The sequence below is a fragment of the Leuciscus leuciscus genome (genome assembly GCF_965113295.1).
Source record: "Leuciscus leuciscus genome assembly, chromosome: 3".
NCBI classification, from domain to species: Eukaryota; Metazoa; Chordata; class Actinopteri; order Cypriniformes; family Leuciscidae; genus Leuciscus; species Leuciscus leuciscus.
In genome coordinates, this window is record NC_138727.1 from 5,290,731 (window position 1) to 5,313,371 (window position 22,641).

Sequence of the window (22,641 nt, forward strand, 5' to 3'; positions counted from 1 at the left end):
TTTGATGACACAGTATCCAAAGTAATCCATAATATCTCACAACACACATTCTGACATATAGCTACTTAATCGCTCTTGGGTTAAAGTATAAGGCTGCATTTATTTAATTAAAAAACACAGTGAAAACTGTAATATTGTGAAATATTATTACAAATTAAAATACATTTTTCTTTTTTAATTTTAAAATGTAATTTATTCATGTAATGCAAAGCTGAATTTTCAGCATCATTACTCCAGTCTTCAGTGTCACATCATTCTAATATTCTGATGCGCTGCTCAATAAATATTTCTTATTATTAATATAAATGCTGAAAGCAGTTGTGTTGCTTTTATGTAGGCTTTTTAAAAGTTTCTTTTTCTTCTTCATCTTATTTTTGATATGATTGTGCATTAGAGTGTTTTAGCATTTCATGTTAATTAGTAAATGTTTAAAGTATTATTTTAGTCTTATGAAGGAACAGTGATGAACTACAGTAACCAAAAAAACTATATATTTTTCAAATCTGTTATACAGAAACTTTTTTGAACTGTAAATTTGACTTATATTTAATGTAAAAATAACAAAGATATGTTCTTCCTTCCATTCATGGAATGGAATAGTGCATCAGAGGGTTAACTATTTCTCTCTCCATATAAACTATTTGCAGTTACTTATTATGAATGATTCGCTTTTAATGAGCTCATTTGATTGATACCCAGTTCTAAAAATAGCTGCATTTAATTAATAATATTGCTTGTAATCGTTTGCCCATCTTTTTATTGAATAGGCTGTATCATTTTTTTTAACGGTCAGTGACGGTCATTTCCATTTTTCCTTCATAAGATATCAAAGCAAACCCTTTGCATGCATCATCTCTCAACTTTAAATGCAGAATAGTGATGTATTGATTGATTGCGTCGGAGGCAGGCACACCTCGGATAAGAAGCAGTTTTCGGTTAAGAGACCAGCGACTGAATCGTGATGCTATAGCGTTTTGAGTCAGAAAGGCTTGTACTTTCATGTATTTGCTTGTGAAGTGTTTGCAAATTATTATACAATCGCCAACAATCACACACAGGCTAGTAGACACACAAGAACGCGTTATCTGCTTGTTTTACAAACCAGAATTATTGTCTTTGTGTGTGTGTGTGTGTGTGTGTGTGTGATGTCAGAGACACGCTTGTCCATAAATGTAATATATGCACTGAGTTTCAATCAATCCACACTTGTTTTAATAGTCAGAGATTGGATGCGTCGATCCTGTGCCAGCATGAAAAAATCAAACAATGCAGGCTGATGGAAAAGGGAATACCCAGTGTTCCTGTTGAAATGCACTTATCATTCAAATCGTATGTCTTAAGGGCTGTGACGTAGAGTATGTGCGCATAGTTCCTATAGTCTTGACGCAGTGTTTGTTGTGACAGTAATAGGAGAAGCTCAGCACACCGCTCGCACTGTTGCATGCACGTCGAGTAGTTAATTATTTTACCGCATTCAACTGCAGTTCCTCCTCCACACACACACTCACACACATACACTCTCTCAGACAGCGAAGAAAAAGAAACAACCTTCACGCGAACAACACCTGTGCTTTGTGGAATACTTGAGATTTTCTTTTTCTTTTCCTATCTAAAACGGGAATATCGTCTGTGAGGACTCTGGAAATGCCGCGTGCTTTAAAGCCATTTGGATGGGGGAAACGGAGTGGCTCTACGAAAGCTATCGGCGTTGTCAGAGAGGAGAAAACCATCCTGGAATGAAACCAATCTAAACCCTTCGACGGCGATTTCTGTGGACATTTCCAACACTTGCCCTGTATGTGGACTGTTTTTTCCCCCCCGCGCGAGCGAGCGAGCGAGCGAGCAAGCATTCCCTCATCCGATGGATTTTTGCCTTTGCAGCTCAGCAGAGGGTGTTAGATCTGCCAGTGAACACCGGGCTGAAAAGTCCAGAATCTCTCAGCAGCCGTCTTTGTGATGCAAAAGCGTTGAACGAAGCTGCCGGAATCCGAGGAAGGATGCTGAAGATGTAAGAATCTCGGATTAATCTTATGGCGATGCATTGAGATGTGCTCGGTGTGATTTCAGCACCACGGGAGAAAGAACAGCTCCCGCGCCGTGGATATGTGAGAAATGCACAAGGTCAGTGATTTGCGAGCCCGAAAAGCCAAATAATTGAGTTGAAGGTGTCATTTTGTAGGCTTTAATATTGTTTTAAAGAGCATGCGATGGGGAGGTGATACAAAAGAAGCTTCTTGCTGTTGATTTTTCCCAATCTGGACATAGCGAGCTGAGCATGGATATAATCGCAGAGTGTCCCCTGCTTTTTTAGACTGGAGATATATCTCATTTCTCGCCCTCTTGCTGATTGTATTCATGTCTTGATGTCGGGGATGATTGTGTCATATTGAAAATGCTGCTTTGGATTGTGTTGCTGAAGGCGGCTCTTTGTGTAGCTATCGGGAATGTTACAAGGGACGTCTGTAAGGAGCAGATCTGCTCCTGCAATGCAATAGAAGGTGATTTGCACATTGACTGTGAGAAAAAGAGCTTCACAAACCTGCACCATTTGACAGGTCCGAGCTCCCAGTTTTACCACCTCCTGCTTCACGGGAATTCTTTATCCAGACTGTTCCCTAACGAGTTTGCTAACTTTTACAATGCCGTGAGCTTGCATTTGGAGAACAATGGCTTGCACGACATTGTGCCGGGCGCTTTCCTGGGACTGCAGCTTGTGAAACGGCTGCACATCAATAACAACAAGATCAGGTCTTTCAAAAAGAGTACGTTTCTCGGTTTAGACGACCTGGAGTACCTCCAAGCCGACTTCAACCTTCTGAGGGACATCGACCCGTCTGTGTTCAGGGACTTGAGTAAGCTCGAAGTTTTAATCTTAAACGACAACCTTATTAGCGCTCTTCCCATCAACGTGTTTCAGAACGTTCCCATCACGCACCTCGATCTGAGAGGGAACCGAATAAAAACGTTGCCTTACGAAGGGATTCTAGAGCAGATACCTGGCATTGTGGAGGTTTTACTGGAGGACAACCCATGGGATTGCAATTGCGACCTGGTTTCCCTAAAGGAATGGCTGGAAAACATCCCGCAGAACGCTCTCATCGGAAGGGTTATTTGTGAGGCGCCAACTCGGCTGCAAGGGAATGACCTGAATGAAACGGCCGAGACGGAGCTGTGCCCTTCAAAGAGTGGTATGGATTCCAGCCTGGTGGCGCCTCCCACTCAGGATGAGACCCCTAATCGCGGCCCCCATCCTACACCCTCTAAAACGAGCGGGGTGACGGAGTCCCATAACGCTGGGGGAGGGCATAACAAGGGGCGTCCGAAAGCCAGGGAGAATTGGCAGTTGAAAATTAAGCCCACAGCCATGGCGACCGGCACCATTGAAAGAGAGCTGCCGACTAATTCGTCCTGCCCTCAGTCTTGTAGTTGTAAGCTTATAGGAGCTAGACAAGGGCTTGGGGTTAACTGCGAAGGCAGGAAGATAGAAACCGTGGCTAATCTCAAACCCAAACCCCTGAGCGCGCAAGAGTTAAATCTGCGCGACAACAACATTCATACCGTCAGAAGGAACCAGCTCAGAGGCTATCATAGCTTGAATTTACTCGATTTGGGGGGGAATAACATAAAAATGATCGAAAACGGCACTTTTCATAATCTGACCGAGTTGAGGTGGCTCTACATGGACAAGAACTACTTGGATACTTTAATGGCGGAGATGTTCATCGGACTTCAGAACCTGGAGTATCTCAGTTTGGAATATAATGACATCCAGCTCATAATGCCGGGCACCTTCAGCCCGATACCCAACTTGAGGGTGCTCTTCCTCAACAACAACCTGCTCAAAGCTTTACCTGTGGATGCGTTCTTGGGGGTTTCTTTATCTAAAATAAGCTTGCATAACAATTATTTCACATATCTCCCTGTGCCAGGTGTCTTAGACCAACTCAACTCCATTATTCAGATCGATTTGCACGGGAACCCCTGGGATTGCTCGTGCAACATCGTCCCCTTCAAACAGTGGACAGACAAACTCGGGGCAGACGTCATTGTGAGCGATCTCAAATGCGAGTCCCCCGAGGAGTTCTGGAAGAGGGACTTCCGGCGAATCAGGAATGATCTTATGTGCCCTCAGCTCTACGAGAAGATCTCCCCCACCTCCCTGTCCAAAAACAGCACTTTACCAGCAGACACAGGGACGCGGCCCAACTCCTACCTGGAGCCCAGCAGAGTGTCAATATCAGTGCTCGTGCCCGGTCTGCTGCTGGTTTTCGTGACGTCTGCCTTCACCGTGGTGGGAATGCTGGTCTTTATCCTGCGCAATCGAAAGAGATCGAAACGGAGAGACGGCAACTCATCTGCGTCAGAAATCAATTCTTTACAGACAGTTTGCGACTCGTCCTACTGGCACAGCGGAGCTTATCATGCAGACGCGCCACACAGAGGTTTCGACTGTGGGGGCCACTCTCTCTCCGACAAATGATGCATACCAGAGACCCGAGCGAGCAAAAGGACGTACTGCGTTTCGTATGTTGCTGTGACAATGGAAGGCAACACACAAACACTAGACCTCTGACTCACCTCTGTGGGAAAAATAGCCTATTTTTTGTTGCTTCAGTTGAGTATGGCATCCATGAAACACTGCAATGGGGCCCCCACTGTTATATATGTATAGAGCCTCTCTCTTTCTCTCTCCTCCCAGCTCAGACTGCAAACACGCTCAAAAGAGGACGTGGGAACGGTGCACGAACGCATGAATGTAATGTAAATAACGGACTGTAACATATCTGCATGATTCGCATGGTCTCAACACACACTGGGAACCATTACCATAGTAACAAGGAAGCCAACGCGACCCTTCTTTCGTGTTATCAATATAAATATATATATAAATATAAAACTATATATGACTATATTAAAAGTGCCATTTCTTCTATTTTTTGTCAGTTAGAATTTGTATTTGCTGTTTGATTTCTCTTTCTCAAAGGCAGACAGATCGAAAGGTGGAAATTACAAGTTGTAAATGCATGTACTTTCCGTTTTATCAGTTGATTGTTGATTGGTTGATATGGGGATTATTTATACTTTTTTTAATTTTTATTTTTTTGCAGATTTCTCATGTATCTGCCCAGTTATCTCCTTTATGAATGTAAAATGTGTTTATCTTATAGTGTGCCAACTGTTGACATGTTTGGGATGCGGATAAGCATGATCGATTCAAGTCACTGACATGCTTATGCTGCGAAAATTCAATGTAGCTCCGGTGGTTCGTGATCTTGTGTGTCGATACAGTGTGAGGGTAGAAGGACGACGCAAGGGGAGGGTTTTTTTCTTTTTGAAAAGTGAGGGGGTTTCAGATTTCGATCCGTCTATAGAGTGCACATAGACTAAGATGCCTTTATTTTTATTTATTATTATTATTATTAATTATTATTATTCTTTTTAGGGGATGAAGTATTCCTTCACAAAAGCCTATTATTCACTGTAAGTATTGTGAGCTTTTGTAAAGCCATCTATTTTGTCCAAATACGAGAAAGGAATATTACGGCGTTGGCTACTTCAATATGTCTTATAAAGTGGATGAAAATGTGTAAATATATATGAGAAGCAGAACAGAGGCATGTCTGTGCATTTGACTGATGTCATCACAGCAGCCGTAGAAGGAATAGCCGCCTCTAGATGTCGCTGTTGCCTCTCAAGCGTATGAAACCATGCTGGGAGCTAAAGTTCACTGGAATGTGTAGGCGAACCAGCATTCACATTATCAACATAACTAGGCCTAAGTGTGTCACTGTGATGGCTAATACTCAGAGAGAAATGCGGGATCAGATTCAGTAGTGAAGAACACGAGTTGAACGCTGTTTCCAAAATGCCATTTTTACAAACGAGATGTAGAGCGCAGTGCCATGCATCTTACTGCTAGCATTTAAATGTCACTGCTGATGTTTTTGAGGTTGAGTTTGTATCACTGTAATGATTTTACAACAAAACAACATAAATAAAGAATGGTTAAAAAGCTAAGGTATAACCAGCCATCCATTTCCATAGTCTGAATACCATAGACTTTGTAGCTTACTTTTTCCCCTTCATGTTAAAGCTCTTGGCCCTAGTTGTGAGTTTTTTTTTTTTTTTTTATAATACAACAAACAACAAAATAAATGTCCATCCAGCAGCCAAGTGTGTAAGATATTGGCAATGGGAGATGCTTTTCTCTCTTTCCTGTCAATTTGATTTTGGTTGCACAAAACAAAGTCGGTCGAATTGCAGTCCAGCGGAACGTCCCAATGGGATTCCTGTCATATTGCAATGGTTTTACTCTAATGTAGATTCAGAGCTTTCAGAGAGATGTGTGTTGTGACTCACGCTGCACATACGCACATAAAAAACAACAAAAAAAAACATCCGTACTCCCCCCATTCCAACCCAGAATTGCAGGGTGACCCTTCTGATCTATTATTTCTGTTATACCAGTTCTGGCTGTCAATCAAGGCATCTCCTTCTTCTTCTCTATGTCATGGTAATTATTTGTCGCTCCACTGTGAAAGACTGTACCACATTCTGGCTTATCTATTATTTGGTGCATTTTCCCAAGAGTTTGTCTCAGTTACATTTATATGCTTTGCTACATTTGATCTGCTTCTATTTTGTTAAATAAAATGTGGTGGAGGTTGAGTGAAGTTACTGTGGTATATTTGTTTGTTTGTGAATCTAAAATTTCCTCTTTTTACAAACCTCTGTTATACTTGTTGTTCACATTTTGGGTATGAAACTCTCAGAATTATGTAGTGCAATGCATGATGGCGAATATAATGATCACTGGTCGACATGGTTTATTATATGAAGCGATACTGCTTTACAAGCTTTTAAAAATGAAAGGTGCTTTATGGTGTTATCAAATTAACCCATGCTCACACAGACAATGGATGGATTCTCCTCTCAACAGGTCAAATAAAAGTAGATGGGTCATTCCTGTTATGTAGTATGTCCAAAATTAATGCTTATGGTGTAATTTGTGGAATATTTCTATAAAAATGTCCATTAGACTTTCAGAAAAATGTATGTGGCTCAAACAGTAGAGAACAGTAGCGCTATAGCAACGACAAGGTCATGGGTTTAATTTCTAGAACATGCATGAAATTATAATGTTTACTGTACCTTGAATGCATTAATGCAATGTAAGTTGCTATAATTTAATGAAACAATGGTATGATTGAGACAAGCCAGAAAGCATCACAAAATTAATCAAATCTATAGCTACTGATGTTTGTGTTGTTTTTGATGTTGTTTACAGACTGCAATAGACAAAGGGAAGATAATATTGAGGACGTTGGACAAATCAATCAACTGATTCTCAAGGAAATTGGTATTCTCAAGAAAACATTGTTCATTGGCAAAATTTTGATTAGATAATTTTTTTTTTTAATAAATAGTCACATTTTGATGTTAGAAATTGCTGCAAAAATCATAGACATGCCAAGAATAACATCTGCTCAAACCACAGTAATGGTGTGAAATTCACTGACTTAATTGAGATAACAGAAAACGAACATGACTTGCATCTTTAAAAACTGTTAATTTAATATGTTATGCAGTATATTAAGATATATTTGATGGGGACATGAAAATGTACTGCATAACAGGAATATGACCCATGTGAGATAAAGCCATGGTGAAATTGAAGGTCTTTATTAAAAATAAAATATAAAAGAAATCGGAAGCATAACTGTTGTGCATGGGAATATTCAAACTGGCATTTCTGAGAGTATTGCAGTGTTGTTTTGCATATTTGTTTGATGTGAAATTTAGGTCATACTCTTAAGGCAACATTTTCATCATCTCTGTTTGGAAAAAGACTCGCAGAAACAAACCTAAAAGGGAAGATGTTCAAAGTCATTTTAAAGTTATGTTTAGTATATATGCTTTTTTTTTTTTTTTTTTGAGGCCCCAATGCTGTTTTTTTCTTCTGGGTTTAAACTGTGGATCACTGTTATGAAGTGAATCAAATCTAAAGGGATTTTCCTGGTTAAATATGTTAAGCTTTAACACGGGCTTCTATTGTGAATGCATTTGTGCGCTCGTTTGCTTGTTTCTACAAGCCAAGTAGAAATTATTATGGTAATGCAATAGATGCTGTCAATAAAACGTAACATGTATTTAACCCAGAATATCTTCAAAACAATTAGACAGTAAAAAGCTTCAAAGCTGCGACAAAAAAGCGTCCTCTTCTTAATTATGATATCTGATCATTCCGACCGGCAGAGATCTGATTGTCAGTATGCAAATTTCCACAGCTGTATCCGCATCTGCAGCCGGATTCTTGTTAATTCTCTGAAATAATGTAATCTTGCCAAGAATTACTTGGATAAAGATATCCACTCTGGTATGATCCTCGGCACTGGTTGAATGTTGTTCTCTGCCAAGCTGGTTAATCAACACTAGTCCTCCTTGTTCTCTCCAGGGATGGCAGTTGGCTCAACAACGCTGGTCTCTGTGGTTTCACGATTTCCCCATCTTAACAAATTACGACCCATCACCTCCTGTGAGAACATGATCCCCTGATTCCCTCGTTCCACCCATAATTTCCTTTCAGTCATGTCCTCTTCTCATACATCCTTTAACAGGTTTTGTGTCTGTGTTCCCCTCTCATTCTCTTTGTTCAATGGCAAGCGAGATTTATAGCCCCCTTCTTTCACCTGGGAAGTAATAATTGGCACGTAATGTTGTGAATAAACGTGTTAAATCAAAGAAGCGTGGCCTACATGCCAGTGTGAGGAGTTTAGGACTCATGGAGGTGCTGTGATGCTTCCTAACCCTCCTTGAATTTTGAGAAACACGCTTGGCAAGCGGCCCAGAGGTAACTCGGTGCACGCTAACACCATTTCTGCTTCTGAGTTTTTTCGAATTAGCAGGACTGTTCAAAGTTGCTGTCTCAAGTAGGCCAAGGTTGTAATCTCCAGATGAAATTGCAGAACATCAAAGTGCTATTAGCTTGATTTGCTTTGATTTTGATTTATCTAATGGGTGAAGGATAATAGGCGGTATTTTGTGCAATCTGTTTCCTTTTTATTTATTTGTTTTATTTTGATGACTGATTGGACTGTTTGCTTTTTACCCTCAGCTTGTCAGAGCAAGCTGTTTTAGACATTAAGACGCTTAAGGCTTAAAATTATGAAAAACAAATTAATGTCAGTGCATTTGAAAACAAAATAACAAACCAAGTGTCATTCATTTTAAAGATGGCGTGAGCACACTTTTCAAGCAAAGCATTTTACTACAAAAATAAAATAAAATAAAAACTTTGTTAGGTTTCACATTGTGGTTGCCTGATATAATTTATTTGAAGATGCCAAATTAGTACTTTTATTCAGCAAGAATGCATTGCATTTATCAAAAGACATTTTGTTATGTTACATTTTTTTTTTATTTTTTTAATTTTTTTATAAATGCTGTTCAATTGAACTTTATATTAATCAAAGAATCCTAAATGTGATCACAAAACCAGTCATAAGTCGCACGGGTATATTTGTGGCAATAACCAACAATACATTGTATGGGTAAAAATTATCGATTTTTCTTTTAGGATATTAAGTAAAGATAATTTTCCATGTAGGATATTATGTAAATTTTCTACCGTAAATATATAAAACATTTATTTTTGTGAGTGAATGAAGCACAAATGCGAACATAAATGGACAACTTTAAAGGTGATTTTCTCAATGTTTAGATTTGTTTGCACCCTCAGATTCCAGATGTTCAAATAGTTGTATCTCGGCCAAATATTGTCCTATCCTAACAAACTATTCATCGATTGAATGCTTATTTATTCAGCTTTCAAATGATGTATACATCTCAATTTAATAAAATGTACCCATTTGACTGTTTTGTGGTCACAAATATTAAATATCAGAATGATTTCTGAAGGGTCATGTAAAACACTGTAGACTGGAGTAATGATGCTGAAAATTCATCTTTGCATCACAGGAATAAATACTATTTAAAATATATGTAAATAGAAAACAGGTATTTTAAATTTTAATAATATTTATACATTTGGACAGTTTTTACTGTACTTTTGATCAAATAAATGCAGCCTTTGGGAGTATGAGACTTCTTTCAAACACATTTTAAAAATCTGAACGGTACAGTATATTATTATTATGCTTTTTATTGATAATATCTTAGCACAATAGTATGTATAAATATATAACATAATTTTAATATTTATATTTATTTTCCAGTTTTGTGACATATATACATGTCTTCTGTGATTTCTAACGTGTTTATTTCCCACACATGAGGAATCTCAGGTATCCTGGAATCTGCTCTCAGAAATAATCCCCGATCCAAGGACATTCTCCGGCGCTCGGACAGACAGATGGTGAATCAGACTGTGACAAACTGAGACGCGTACACGGGCATACACCGCTCCGAGGTATGTTTTTCCCTTTCTGCTCAGATTGAAGGCCTCGTTGATTGATTTGTGCTGTTTTTCCTCCTTTCCCATCCTCAGCTCTAATGGGATTTAAGGATTTGGGTTTGGTCCTTGATGACCAATGGATCAATAAATTGTTCAGCAAGGACAAATTGATTGCTTCTTTTGGATGCTCCTGCTTCTTTGGCCACACATATGTCAACTGTGAAGGTATTGTGTTTGACTGAGTTAAGTATATGGCAGTTATAGCCTACAGAAAATCAGAACAATACCTTTGTGCATTTGCAGTGTTGAGATACTTTTATTCTGAAGGTCTACGCTCATATTGATTCGTTTGTGTGGCTTTTAGATGCATTATTTGTGGTGGGGCAATACTCGCATCTGTTTCTGAGCAGTTCGGCCATTTTTGTTATTCTTTGCACATTTTCGTCTCCATCTTTCCTACAATTAAACCCCGTTCCCTTTGCTCTCAAGGACGTTCCTGCCTCTATAATCTTCGAGATGCACCATTTTGTTTTGCGGTGAATGTCAGAATCATTAATGCCTGCTTTATTTTAGGTTTCAGGCGGTTTTCCCATGCAGGAACACTGCTGTGAGCTGTTGTCTGAAAAAGGAAGCATCCTTATTTCACAGGAGCGAAGAACAGACCTTAGATAACTGTAACAGAAGCGTCAGGTTCAGTGCGAGAGTGAGGGATGACTGAGTCACTGGCTGAGGTGCTGAAGGTGTGGGTTATTAATAAGGAAAGAGCTGTATATGAAGACCGCAGTAGGGCAGATCATTATGTGGACACTCATTTATGATGTTGGCAGTGCATGGTGGCCGCTGCTGTTAAAGGTGATGAGTCTTATATTGCAGGCTAGAGGTCACAGCTCTTGGGACTTGTGAAGATGAAGCTCATTACATAAATAACTGGGTTTTACATTTTAAGAAGATAAGGTGAGTGCTTACATAAGCAAAACTCACTTTCATGATTCCAGGAAGTTGCTGTTGTGTTGCAATGCTGTTACTAAAGTGTGCAGGGTGTTTTTAGCACATTGCTATGCATTTGCAAGGGTTTTCTAGGTGATTTATACATGACATTGCTGTGTGACTAATTAAACCTTTTTGCAAAGTGTTACATTTATATATATATATTTCCAGCAGATAATGTGACTGATCATACAGTTCCAACCATGCACTGTACGTAATTTTCAATAATTGATCAATAATTGAAATAAAATAATAATAATAATAATAATAAATAAATAAAAAGTTTGATCAAAGAAATGCTGCCTGGTGAACGTAAGATTGGTGATCCATCAGAAATCATTATGATTTGCTGCTTAACAAACATTTCTTATTTTTGGAAACATTTGTGCTGCTTTCATATTTTGAAACTTTGATGCATTTCATGATTCATTGAATAATAGAAAGTTCAAAGAAACAGCATTTATTTGAAATAGAAATCTTTTGTTTTACTGTTAATCAGATTATATGTGAATTATATGCAATCAGATTATGCATTAATGTATGCATTAATGCATACATTTTGTATTTATATTCTTGGAAATAATAGAGGAAATGGAAAATGCTCGCTCTTGCCATTTATTATGTTATGTTCTAGTAATTTTGGACAGTAATTCAAACTCATTAAATCTCATTCATGTTTAACAATGACACACAGAGGAGCAGAAAGAATTGCAAAATTTAGATCATTGGACTCTTTCAAATGTAGGCCAGTGTTTGTAAAATAATAATAATAATAAGGGGAAAAATGTCTCTTCATAGCTCCAAAAAAGTGTTTTCAGTAATTAACCTTTTCACAGTCTGTATCTAATATCGTACATACATATTCTGAATAGAGTCTTTACTGATTAATACAGCCATACAATCATCTATTCATATTTTTATGCTGTGTTTAGATGATGCATACATCATCAGAATATGACAGAATATTGATTAATATCAAAATCTGTATGTGCATGTTTTAAGATCTGTTCCTTAGAAGAAGAAGAAGAAGAAAAAAGAAAAGAAAAAAAAAAGAAGAAGAAAAAGTGATGCCAGGCCTAGAACAATTGTCATCTTCACACTATATTCAAAATATCAGTGAGAATTGGTTAATGATTTTGTAAGCACATTGCATTGTGATTGGAGTCAATTGTTTTATCTGTGATAATGCAATGTAACATGCCAAATTGTGTGAAATTATTATTTTTTTGGCCAGCCTGTCATACAAAGAAATTATGATCATGCAAAAACAATAGAGATCTAACACAATATTATCACACTTTAAAATAAGATGTCATTAGTTATCATTAGTTAACTTCTTTAATTAACATGACCTAAGAATGAACAATACTTTAACAACATTTATTAATCTTAGTTAATGTAAATGTCAACATTTACAATACATGATTAAAATCAGGGACCAGTTGCATAAACATATAGCCATTATGTTAAGACTTTCGTATAAACTGTAGCTGTAGTTTGATAAATACTTGAACCAAGCTTAGTGTTTTTTTTATATATACTGTATATTTTTTTATATCAATATCTCATATTTTGATGGTTTGATTGAACTTTTAAGGTCATTGAAAACAAATATATCCTCCAGACATCAAATTTTTTTACACAAGCTTATTATTTGTTTGATAAAAATCCACTGATATGTTGACAAAAATATCTAGTTGTTCTGACTTCCTTCTGTTGGAGTGTCTGAAATAAGGTCACAGCTGGTACGGTGTACATCTGTGAAGATGTGCCTAGTTGCACATTCAGCCACACTACGTCTAATTTAAGCTACAGCCTCTGACCGTGACAGAAAACTTTTTTTTTTTCATTTTCTTTCAGTTGTTTTTATCACTCAGATGCCGTGCGCGGCCGCAGGCTGAGAGCGTTGTTACGTCGCACTGCTCTGATCAATGAAAGTTCAGGTAGAAGCTTTCTGATTGCTTTCACATGCATTTTCGAGGCAGTTCCTCTTCATTAGTTTGAGAACTATCTCATCTAAAAAGTCTCAGTATTAAACATATTCACAAAAAGAATAGTCCAACACTTTAGGTGTTCAAAAATTCAGGATTCGAAGACAATCTAAAGACCCACAAGCCAGCATGGGGGACGCTTTAGATCCCCTACGGTGTGCTGACAAAGACTTGTGCTGAGTGTCATTCCTCAGCCTGTGGAGGTAATCCAATATCCATGATGGAGATGCTTTGATGTTGTGCTGATTGATGAGTACAGCACGCTACGACACACTGAGGACCGGCCCGCAGATGTTGGGGGCTTTTGACCCAAAGTCCCCTGCCACTCTGTCAAGAAGTGATCCGTCCATGGGGGCTTCCAGCCGACGCTGTACCTAAATGAGATTCAGTTTGAAAGTGATAGAGGCCTGTGCAATTGGATTTTGGTCCAGGGAAATGTCAGCTGACGATACAGCGAGAGAAGAAAGACCTGAATAGGGAAATACATTGCCGGTCAAAGGTTTGGAATAATTAGGATTTTTTTTTATGTTTTTGAAAGAAGGCTCTTATGCTCAGCAGGGCTGCATCATTTTGGTCAAAATAAATTATAACAAAATAATTATTAAAATTATTTATAATTTATATAGCCTACCGTATACTGTTCAAATATTTGGGGTATTTCTAATGTGTGCTGCTTAATATATATATATATATTTTTTATTTATTTATTTATTTATTTATTTTTGGATTTTTCGGCTAGAAAAATAAAAAGACTAGATATAAAGTTCAAAAGAACAGCATTCATTTGAAATGGAAACCTTTTGCAACAATATAAATATCTTGACTGTTACTTTTGAACAATGCAATGCATCCTTGTTGAATCAAATTATTAATTCCATAAAAAAATATAAAAAAACTTTTGAATGGTAGTGTATCACAAAAAAATATTATATTAGCATTGATAGTAATAAGAAATTGTTCTTGAACATCAAATCATCATATTAGAATGATTTCTGAAGGATCATGTGACACTGAAGACTGGAATAATGATTCAGCTTAGAATCACATAAATAAATTAAAATATTAAAATAAAATAATACTATATTCAAATAGAAAGTATTATTTTAAATGTTTATAATATTGCAGAATTGTTACAGATTTTACTGTATTTCTGATCAAATAAATGCAGCCTTTGAGCTTATAATAGACTTATTTTAAAAACATTAATCTATCTATCTATCTATCTATCTATCTATCTATCTATCTATCTATCTATCTATCTGTCTGTCTGTCTGTATATCTGTCTGTATATCTGTCTGTATATCTGTCTGTCTGTCTGTCTTTTCATCTATCTTATTTGTTTATATATATATATAAAGATGACCAGTAGTGTAAAGCAAGTAGAGACTATAGGAGATGATGGTTAAGCATAAAGAGATGGAGCTGAATTTAGCACGCAACATGAAGGCTTTCCACCTCCTCCATCTGCGCTCGGCTTGTCTGCCGTGGATTCCTCTCCTCTCCTCGCCGGGTTCTCCCACGGGTTTAATTTATGGCGCCGGCCGCGCAGATTCACGCATTTGAGCCTGACAACCCACTCACTGCTGGCCAGTCTGCCTTCTGTCTGTCATATCTCACATCTTCACCATCACGCACCCAACCTCCGTGTGTGTGTGTGTGTGTGTGTGTGTGTGTGCGCGTGCACGCCTCTCGTCTTCTGCTCCTGCTGCATTCGCTTAATATCAAACCGGAGAAAAAGTTATTCGAAATTTGTCTCCGATATATCCGTTCTGCCTCTGTCGAGAAAACTGAGACAGTGGAAGCTCAGAGATATGAGCGAAAGGGTCACGGCGCACGGGCCCTGTTTCTGAATGAGCGCTGACCATCGGAGCATGAACCACTACAGAGTGTCACCAAAAAGATGATATGTCACATGTCCTCATCTTCAGCCTCTTCTTCATGGGGCTGAGATCATAACGTGGAAAAATCACGCTTGGCTAGCTTTCTCTCTTTTGTCCTTTGATCCGTTTCTTTCTACTGCGAAATCTGCTTTTTAGAACACAACAAAGGCTTTTATAATAGCATGGTTTGCGCTAAACACGTTATAATTTGCCTTCATTGTCACTCGCCCTGATACATTATGGATGCTTTTGTGTCAAGTTCTTTACAAAGCTAGAAACTTCTTTGCGCGTTTGGCGTATTTGGCATGTGAATGCATTCCTGGTTCTATATCATTATGTAGTTGTGACAGCAGCGTTGGTTTCAATAGTATCTCTCGCATTCTCTCACTCTCTCTCATGGCTTTGTTCTCCCTCCTGGACCAATTAGCAGAGCTGTGTCATGTCAACCTGAGAAGACCGGGCCGCCTCATTGGATCATCCCACACTCTTAAAGGTCCTGGCCTCTGCAACCTTCACTTCTTCCCTGCGTTCCACTCGCTCTCGTGTGTGTCACTTTACTTCTCGCTGATGAATCTTCCAGTCCTGCGCGCATTACAGCTGACTAACGGATGACGGGTGTCAAAACGAGTCAGCCAACTGTTATTCATCTATTTTGCTCATTTTGTTTGGGAGATCATCATGGAGTTCAAATGGGATCCCCCCATTGAAGATTAATGAAGAACCCTGTAGGAATGGAAACATTTTTGAGCTTCAAGATTACGTGTCAAGGGAAATGAAAATGGGCTGATATTGCTTTTTATGACTGATACTGATACAGGTCTTTTTTTTCCCCCTAACTGTGTAATAAGTGACAGTGGATCTATACACAAAGCAATTTCTTTGTACATTCTTTTACTTTTTTGACTCAATAACAAAATGAACATTCAAGTACAACAATAAATAGTAAGAATACTAATAATAATTAGTAGTAACAAGTGAAAATACACGTAAATCAAAATACACGTGTACTCAGGATAAAATCAATGAAAATTTGCAACTATCATGTGCAGTGTTGAGTTTCTTAAGTTGTTAATTTTTACTGGAAAATATGTTTTTTTTTGCTGTGTAGAAATGAAAAGAAAAGTTCATGAAATGCTTAAAAAAAATAAAGTTTCTTTTTTGGCATCAACAGGTTCTATGAACATCCATATAACCTCTCTATTGCACAAAAGGTTATTTATACTGGAATAATGTTCTTTAGATTATCAAAACTAAGACTGTTAACTGAAAGGTTATTTGGTCGTTTTTCCTCATGACATCGCTCCCCTTTTATTTAAGACAGTCAAAACGATGTCTACAGTACAGTAGGTTATAATTTATCTCAAAATTAAAAGCCAAAAAATATATATACTCTATACATATGTACTGTGCAAAAATCTTAGGCATGTTAATGCCGAAACATTCCTGCAAAGCTACAGGACTGTGAAAAGTACTGGCACTTGTGTTAAAATGCTGTAAAGTGCTTTCAAAAATAAAATCACAAATTGAATTTATTTATGATTTAACTTCTATTAACTAATTCAAATCAATATATGGTGTAACGACCCTTTGCGTTTAAAACGGCTTTGTCCAGGTACACTTGCGCATAGTTTTTCAGGTAGCTTTGCAGGAAGGTTATTTCTTCAAGCATCTCGGAGACTTTCCCGCAGTCCTTCTGGATTTAGTCTGTCTCAGTTTCTTCTGTTTCTTCATGTAATCACAGACGGACTCGATGATGGTGAGATCAGATCATATACCGGCTGTTGTCAGACTCCTTGTGCATACACAAATCTCACTGGATTATTACAATTAATGGCAAAAAGAGTGTTTGGAAATGTAAACTGATATTTCCTACTGACACACTACAGCTAAAGATATAAATAACTGACTTAAAACCATAAGGGGGGGATATTAACATGTCTAAGACTTTTGCACAGTACCGTATATTTTTCTTTAAATAAAATTGAGCCCTTATAGGGCCATTGGGATTTTTGGACATTATTTTCATGACAATTAAACTCATTATCCCCCAATGCTCATTAATGTAATGCAAAATAATCTTCATAACGATATTACGCAAATTGTAGTACTTACACATCATGGTGCTTTTTTTCTTTAACTACTTTTAGCTCATTTAAATAATAAAGAAGTCAAATTATATTACAGTAATGAGAATCTAATGAGAATCACCATTGAGAATAATGATAATATGGACATAAAGAAAATGTCTGGAAGCATGACAATAATGAGAATTTGGGAGGGAATGCGCAATTTGCAATGCAAATAATGTCGCAATGCCAAACATCTTATTGGTCCTGAAAATATTTCAACAATTATTATTATTTATTTTTTTTATTCATTTCGGTGTGGAATGTCACCTGGACCTGCACAAGTGCAGAATGCAACCTCTCTGAAGGTAAAATACGGCTGGAAGAAACATGATGATACAATCACAATTCAGTGTCAAGGTTGGCAAGGTGGGTGGTGAAAATGTTCCAGGCCTGCAGGTAAAAGGCACAGTGCCACGGGCATTTGGCAGAGCTGTAGATATGATTAACCATGACAGTAACAGCACTGGAGGGACATAGTCATGTTTTAATGGAAATCATTCCCCAACACTGTTTGTTGAACGCTGGGCCCTATAGGGCCTGTGTGGGATAGATTTAAACAGAGCAATGATTATCCATGATAATCATTTAATGGATATGTCTGGCATTAAAGGGCCCCTATTATGCTATTTTAAAGTGTCCTAATGTTGTTGTGGAGTCTCCTACAACATGTTTACATGTATCAAAAAAAAACAATTACTTTAATTTAATTTCCTCATAATATACATTTGCACATCATCACATTTTCAATGACTCGTGAGATGAATCAATCTCTCTAAATGCCTCCTTTCCGCAAGCTACTCTGCTCTGATTGGCCAGACAGCTCAGGCTGTTGTGATTGGTTTACCGTGTACAGCGCGTCGAAAACAAAACCGCCCATTGCCATAACAATGTCAGCTGTCCTGAGGCTTCCTACACTGTAAACTAAACACAGTAATGAACAATGACGTCGATTTGACCATATCAATGCGAGCGCGAGTCCGATGATGAAACACTGGAAGAACTAGTTATTCAATCCGAACCTCCATCGCAAGGACGACTCGAGCAGGACTCAGTGTTTCTCAGTGATACACTACTCAGTCTGAGGTACATTATATGAGATGTTGCAACTGTAATTCCTCACCATCAGCATTAACAAGTGCATGTCCATCAACAAACCGATTATTTTACTTGTAATAATTTATTTACAGAGTATTGTTCTAATATATTGCGGTGAATACGTGTATCAATAACAGTGCATGTTTGCAATGTAACATTAGCCGAGCTCTTGATTGAATGATCTGATGTAACATAAACGTTGGTAAAACAAATATGTCTTGATGTCACAACGAAACGGCTTATGACTCATTTAATTGACTCACAGTCGACTCTTACTTTTGAAAGACAATAACTTTATATACGGTGCACTTTCAGATTTAAAACTTTGCAGGATGTTTTCATTCACTTAGAGCTATGTTACACACTACATGAAAGGTAATTTTCAAAAATCCATAATAGGGGCCCTTAAGGCAGAGTGCTTCATCCAAATATTTTCTTTTAGGACCCACTAATCGGTTGGAAATACACTGTAGAAGTATGTTTTCAAGAGTTTTGCTCTCAGAATTCTGATCATTTTCTCAAATAAGCCCCATTTTTCCAAGTCTTTAGCCGCGTTTCCACCGAAATTACCCGGAACAATTTGTACCAGGAACTTTTTTCCCAGGAACTTTTTTTGCCCCAGACCGGTTGCTTTCTGCGTTTACACCGCGGTCTAAAGTACCGGGAAGGTAAACTGCGCGCAACTGCTCCTCCCAGTCTGCGACGGACAGTAATCAGTTTTGAGCGCCACATTTATAATAAGTATGGAGGAGATTCAAACTGTGCTGCAGTTATGTATTGGTTTACTAACGAGGTAATTAACAAAACAAAATAGACGAGCACTGATATTAAAGCGTGTTCAGAAAGCTCGTATATATGCATATAAAATTAGACAACGTATGATATCAGTTATTGTGAGATGCCTGGGACGAACGCGCAAAAAAAAAAATCCTCTTTCGCAAATACGCTTAAAAAAAGCCTGAACCACGTCTATCAATCATAAATATTGACAGTCTTGTAAATAGTTGTTTGTTACTAACCTAACCTTGCAATGGATGACAATGTGTAAACATAATGACTTAATAATAAAAGCTGTGGCAGAAAAAAGACGAGCACTGATAAAGCGTGTTCAGTAAGCTCGTAATGCTAACGTTAGATATAACATTTGTATGTTATCAGCTATTGCGGACGACCGTGAGATGGCTGGGACGAACGCGCAGAAAGTTTCCTCTTCCACAAATACCCTTAATAAAGCCTGAAACTCGTCGCCAGTCCACCATTTTTTTTTATTTTTTTTATTAAATTTCATATTTGCAGACAGACAACTCTTACTGCATGAAGCAACGACACGAACCGCAATAGATTTTTTAAAAAGGGAGGTTAAAAATAAATAAATGCTGTGTGAACACAACCAATCAGCTTGTGCAGCGCACAATTAAGTCCCACCCCTGAAAGTTCCTGAACTTTGAAAAAGTACTACCTCGTGAGCAGAGACTATCGGAGGGGGAAATATTTACCTGGAACTTTATTTAGACCCTGGTTCCTGCGGTGTAAACACATCGAGGACCAGCCCAAAGTTCCTAGTTCCTGGGGAAAGTTCCTGCGGTGGAAACGCGGCTTTTGGTGCTCAATGTCTTATGGCTTTTGTTGAGCTATGATTACAAGAAAAAGAGTGAAAAGAAACATTGCCTGTTGTTGTTTTGTGCATGATGTAAGAAATAGTTTGAAAGGCTGTACAGGAGAGCTGTAAGTCCCTCAACTTGTAAAAACTGAACAAATGCCCAGAGCTCTTGATGTGCAACCCTGAAAATCTTGCTGTGTGGGAGAGACAAGCCAGTGAAGGTTAACCTGATTCTTCCAGTTTAGAAAGCGTGCAAGTGGGCGAATAAGGTGGGGGGGTATCATGGCAAAGTCTGTAGTGTCAAATCCATTATATAAAATAATATTTTCTGCATATACACACACACACATTTATTATTTATTACACAAAAATTACTATTATTATCATTACAATGCATACTGTGTAGCTCCACCCCTTTTCAGCACTGCACTGCACTCATTGTGTTTCCACAGTACAAAGGTAAGATCTTACGGATTTATGAATGAACTGTTCATTTTAAAATCTTCTACTGATATTTGTCACGGCATCCGCTTCAAACATTGCAATGCTCATGATTATATTTGTTAACTCTACAATAAGTAAATCCACTTCACCAGATAATTACTCTTCGACAGTGATGCCATAGAAATATACAGAGCTACGGTAAAAGCAGAAGCTCAAACACATATTTCTAAAGATGGCTGCAAGCTTGTTGTAACAAGTGTTGTAAAAAGTCTGTCAGTGCTATAAATCAAAATACACACGTATTCAAGAGAAAATATATAACAAAATATAATATCATGTGCAGTGTTGTGTTCCGTAAGTTGTTTTCAGATATTTTACTTGAAAATTTGTTTTCGTTAAATACTTTTTGCGGTGTATAAATGGACTCAAGTAAAAAAAAAAAAAATTTTTTAAAAAAATGACTGCACACTAGGCAAAAAATAAAATAAAAAGAGAGACAAAAAGGTTATTTTGGAATCACTGTGAAAACCCCATCTTGGGCCCTTTATTTAAGATAGTCAAGACAATGTCTACATAAAGTCTATAATGCAGTGTTATAATCTTTCATGTTGCATTTTCAAAACATGTTGTTTAGGCATGCCTTGGCTGGAGTTCACTTGACATTTTGTGCTCAACAGAGTGACTCAATAAGGCAAGGCACCTTGTTTTTAGTGCTGTTCAATAGTCTCATACTGAAATAAATCTTTAAATCCTACATTTATTTGAGAGTTCAGCAAAACCTTTTTCCTCAAACAAACTGACAGGAAGGTGACAAAACAACCTCTCTAGAGTATATTCCACTTCAATTTACTTCATATCTTTAAGTATACCCATTCGCTCTCTATATTGCACCTAAGAGCTCAAGCTGAACGGGACAATATTACTAAAAGTCATTAGATTTAAACAGTGACTGTTACATTATACACTGAAAATAGAGTTGGTATAGGACTTTAGCAATTGTTAAGTGAAAATTGTTTCATAGTAAATTTCACAAATAATTAGAAACGCACGTAACACTTCGCACTTCATTTATATGAATTAAACATTAAGGTTTGAACTTGAAAGACTGAATTGGTGTTCTTGCAAAACGCAATTATCTTTTTTTTACATTTACAGCTTTGAAAAATCAAGTTTAGGACATTTAAATATAGACATGCATGCAAAGTTTTCCACTTTACTCCCAATAAAAACTTGTCACGTATAGGCCGCTGTAGAATCGCATGAGGGATAACTGAACGGAGCAGAGAAACGTGAACTGAACAAACCAAAGTCCATAACTGTGACAAAACTGCAGTCTGTATGTGTCAAAAATTGTGCACGCTATCATATGATGAAGCTAAAGACTGACTGGTGTCACCATTTAGATGTAATATTTTTATTCTTCTTGAATAGTGTTCATTTGCAATGTAATTGGGATATATGCAATAGCAATTGTGATAAAAACAACCACACACATTAATCCACTTCAGAGTCACAGTGGTGTGATGAATCAACAAGTTAAGGCTAACACTGTAAGAGGATTTCACTGACTTAATGTTATTTCATCGCATTAGATGTGTAAAAAAAAAAAAATATGTCCGTTAAGGGAATGAGACTTTTCTTGGATATGACTAAGGCTCAACAGAGTTTAATCTCGAAAATCAAGGATTTGCTTGCGAGCTTGTCACTGTTGACTGTCACCGTAAGACAGCGTGTAACTGCTTTTCAGCCTCCACACCTGCAGGGATGATGTTAACCTGACAACTTCTGCTATTAAGAGCTGCATTCACACTAGCTGCCATCTATATGCGTTTATTAATTCAATAAATGCAGTACTACTTCAGTGCTGTACAGCATGTCAATTGGAATACTACCTTAATTATGTCTGCATATTATATACTGTATATGGCATACTACTTAAGTCATAAACATATTTAAAAGTAGGATCATGTGACCTCATGTGGAAGTCTCTTGTCAAGTCATCTTCATTTATATAGCGCTTTTAACAATGTAGATTGTTCCAAAGTGGCTTTACAGTGATAATAGGAAATTAAAGTTACAGAGATTGTTTTGGCTTCACAGC

The 22,641-nt window shown here is 37.6% G+C and overlaps 1 protein-coding gene across 1 annotated transcript; it reads left to right on the plus strand.

Moving 5' to 3' along the window:
- Positions 1 to 1,266: 1,266 nt before the first annotated feature.
- On the plus strand, positions 1,267 to 6,668 carry slitrk1 (SLIT and NTRK like family member 1). The gene has a single exon (XM_082163570.1). It carries the CDS (start codon positions 2,393 to 2,395, stop codon positions 4,478 to 4,480), a length of 2,088 nt encoding a protein of 695 aa, XP_082019696.1. The 5' UTR covers positions 1,267 to 2,392; the 3' UTR covers positions 4,481 to 6,668.
- The last annotated feature ends 15,973 nt before the right edge of the window (positions 6,669 to 22,641 follow it).